Source organism: Bison bison, unplaced genomic scaffold, assembly GCF_000754665.1.
Source record: "Bison bison bison isolate TAMUID 2011002044 unplaced genomic scaffold, Bison_UMD1.0 scf7180017864249, whole genome shotgun sequence".
In the NCBI taxonomy this organism is placed as follows: Eukaryota; Metazoa; Chordata; class Mammalia; order Artiodactyla; family Bovidae; genus Bison; species Bison bison.
Genome location: NW_011494821.1, coordinates 1,089,312 through 1,091,049, shown reverse-complemented (window position 1 = coordinate 1,091,049; position 1,738 = coordinate 1,089,312). Strand labels below are relative to the sequence as shown.

Here is a 1,738-nt window from a genome sequence, read left to right as displayed (position 1 = left end):
AGAGAACTCTTTGCATCAGGTGGCCAGAGTATTGGAGTTTCAGCTTTAGCATCAGTCCTTCCAATGAATATTCAGGATTGATTTCCTTTAGGATGGACTGATTTGATCTCCTTGCAGTCCAAAGGACTCTCAAGAGTCTTCTCCAACACCACAGTTTAAAAGCATCAATTCTTTTAAATTTCTTTATAGTTCAACTTTCACATCCATACATGACTACTGGAAGAACCATAGCTTTGACTAGATGGACCTTTGTAGGCAAAGTTATGTCTCTGTTTTTTAATATTCTATCTAGATTGGTCATAGTTTTTCTTCCAAGAAGCAAACATCTTTTAATTTCATGGCTGTAGTCACCATCTGCAGTGATTTTGGAGCCCAAAAAGATAAAGTCTCACTGTTTCCATTGTTTCCCCATCTATTTGCCATGAAGTGATGGGACCAGATGCCATCCATGATCTTAGTTTTCTGAATGTTGAGCTTTAAGCCAACTTTTTCACTCTCCTCTTTCACTGTCATCAAGAGGCTTTTTAGTTCCTCTTCACTTTCTGCCATAAGGGTGGTGTCATCTGCATATCTGAGGTTATTGATATTTCTCCTGGCACTCTTGATTCCAGCTTGTACTTCATCCAACCTGCATTTCACATGATGTACTCTGCATATAAGTTAAATAAGCAGGGTGACAATATACAGCCTTGACTTACTCCTTTCCTGATTTGAACCAGTCTGTTGTTCCATGTCCAATTCTAACTGTTGCTTCCTGACCTGCATACAGATTTCTCAGGAGACAGGTAAGGTGGTCTGGTATTCCCATCTCTTTCAGAATTTTCCATAGTTTATTGTGATCCACACAGTCAAAGGCTTTGGTGTAGTCCATAAAGCAGAAGTCAATGTTTTTCTGGAACTCTCTTGCTTTTTCAATGATCCAGCGGATGTTGGCAATTTGATCTCTGGTTCCTCTGCCTTTTCTAAATCCAGCTTGGACATCTGGAAGTTCATAGTTCACGTACTGTTGAAGCCTGGCTTGGAGAATTTTGAGCATTACTTTGCTAGTGTATGAGATGAGTGCAGTTGTGCAGTAGTTTGAACATTTTTTGGGATTGGAATGAAAACTGAGCTTTTCCAGTCCTGTGGCCACTGCTGAGTTTTCCAAATTTGCTGGCATATTGAGTGTAGCACTTTCATAGCATCATCTTTCAGGATTTAAAATAGCTCAACTGGAATTCCATCCCCTCCACTAGCTTTGTTCGTAGTGATGCTTCCTAAGGCCCACTTGACTTCGCATTTCAGGATTCCTAAACTTTAGTTCCTGAAGATTCAAGGAACTAAAGAAGTTTAGGAATCAGATTCCAAGCCTCCCTGGGAGGCTACACCGGAGGCCACCAGCAGAGGGCAGGGTCCTGCCCACTGTGCCTTCTGGTCTGCAAAGCGGCGGCGCGGAAGCACTTCCCGGCCGCGGGGCGGGACTTCCGGCGGCGGTCCCAGATCTAGGGGGCGCAGCGACAAGGAGTTGTCCTTCTGAGCGAGAGTTGTATTTCGAATCTGCACGTGTTCGCCACCGCCTCCGCTGCGAAAATGTTCCAGCTGCTGCGCTGCGTGCCCCGCGTCCTGGGTACTGCCGTCGCTGGTCTCCGCGCCGCCGCGCCCTCCCTGCCGCGGCTGCAGCCCGCGTCCCGGCCATGCGCCCGGCCCTTCGGGCTGCTCAGCGTGCGTGCGAGGTCGGTGCAGCTGCCCGGCCTCCTGA

At 46.8% G+C, this 1,738-nt stretch overlaps 1 protein-coding gene across 1 annotated transcript in view; it reads left to right on the top strand.

The window, feature by feature from the left end:
* Window positions 1-1,441: 1,441 nt before the first annotated feature.
* C1QBP (complement component 1, q subcomponent binding protein) overlaps window positions 1,442-1,738 on the top strand; it is a 5,540-nt gene continuing 5,243 nt past the window's right edge. The window contains exon 1 of the mRNA XM_010847508.1: window positions 1,442-1,737. Within this exon, the coding sequence (XP_010845810.1) occupies window positions 1,570-1,737 (168 nt within the window). The 5' untranslated portion in view covers window positions 1,442-1,569. The remainder of the gene's footprint in view (window position 1,738) is intronic.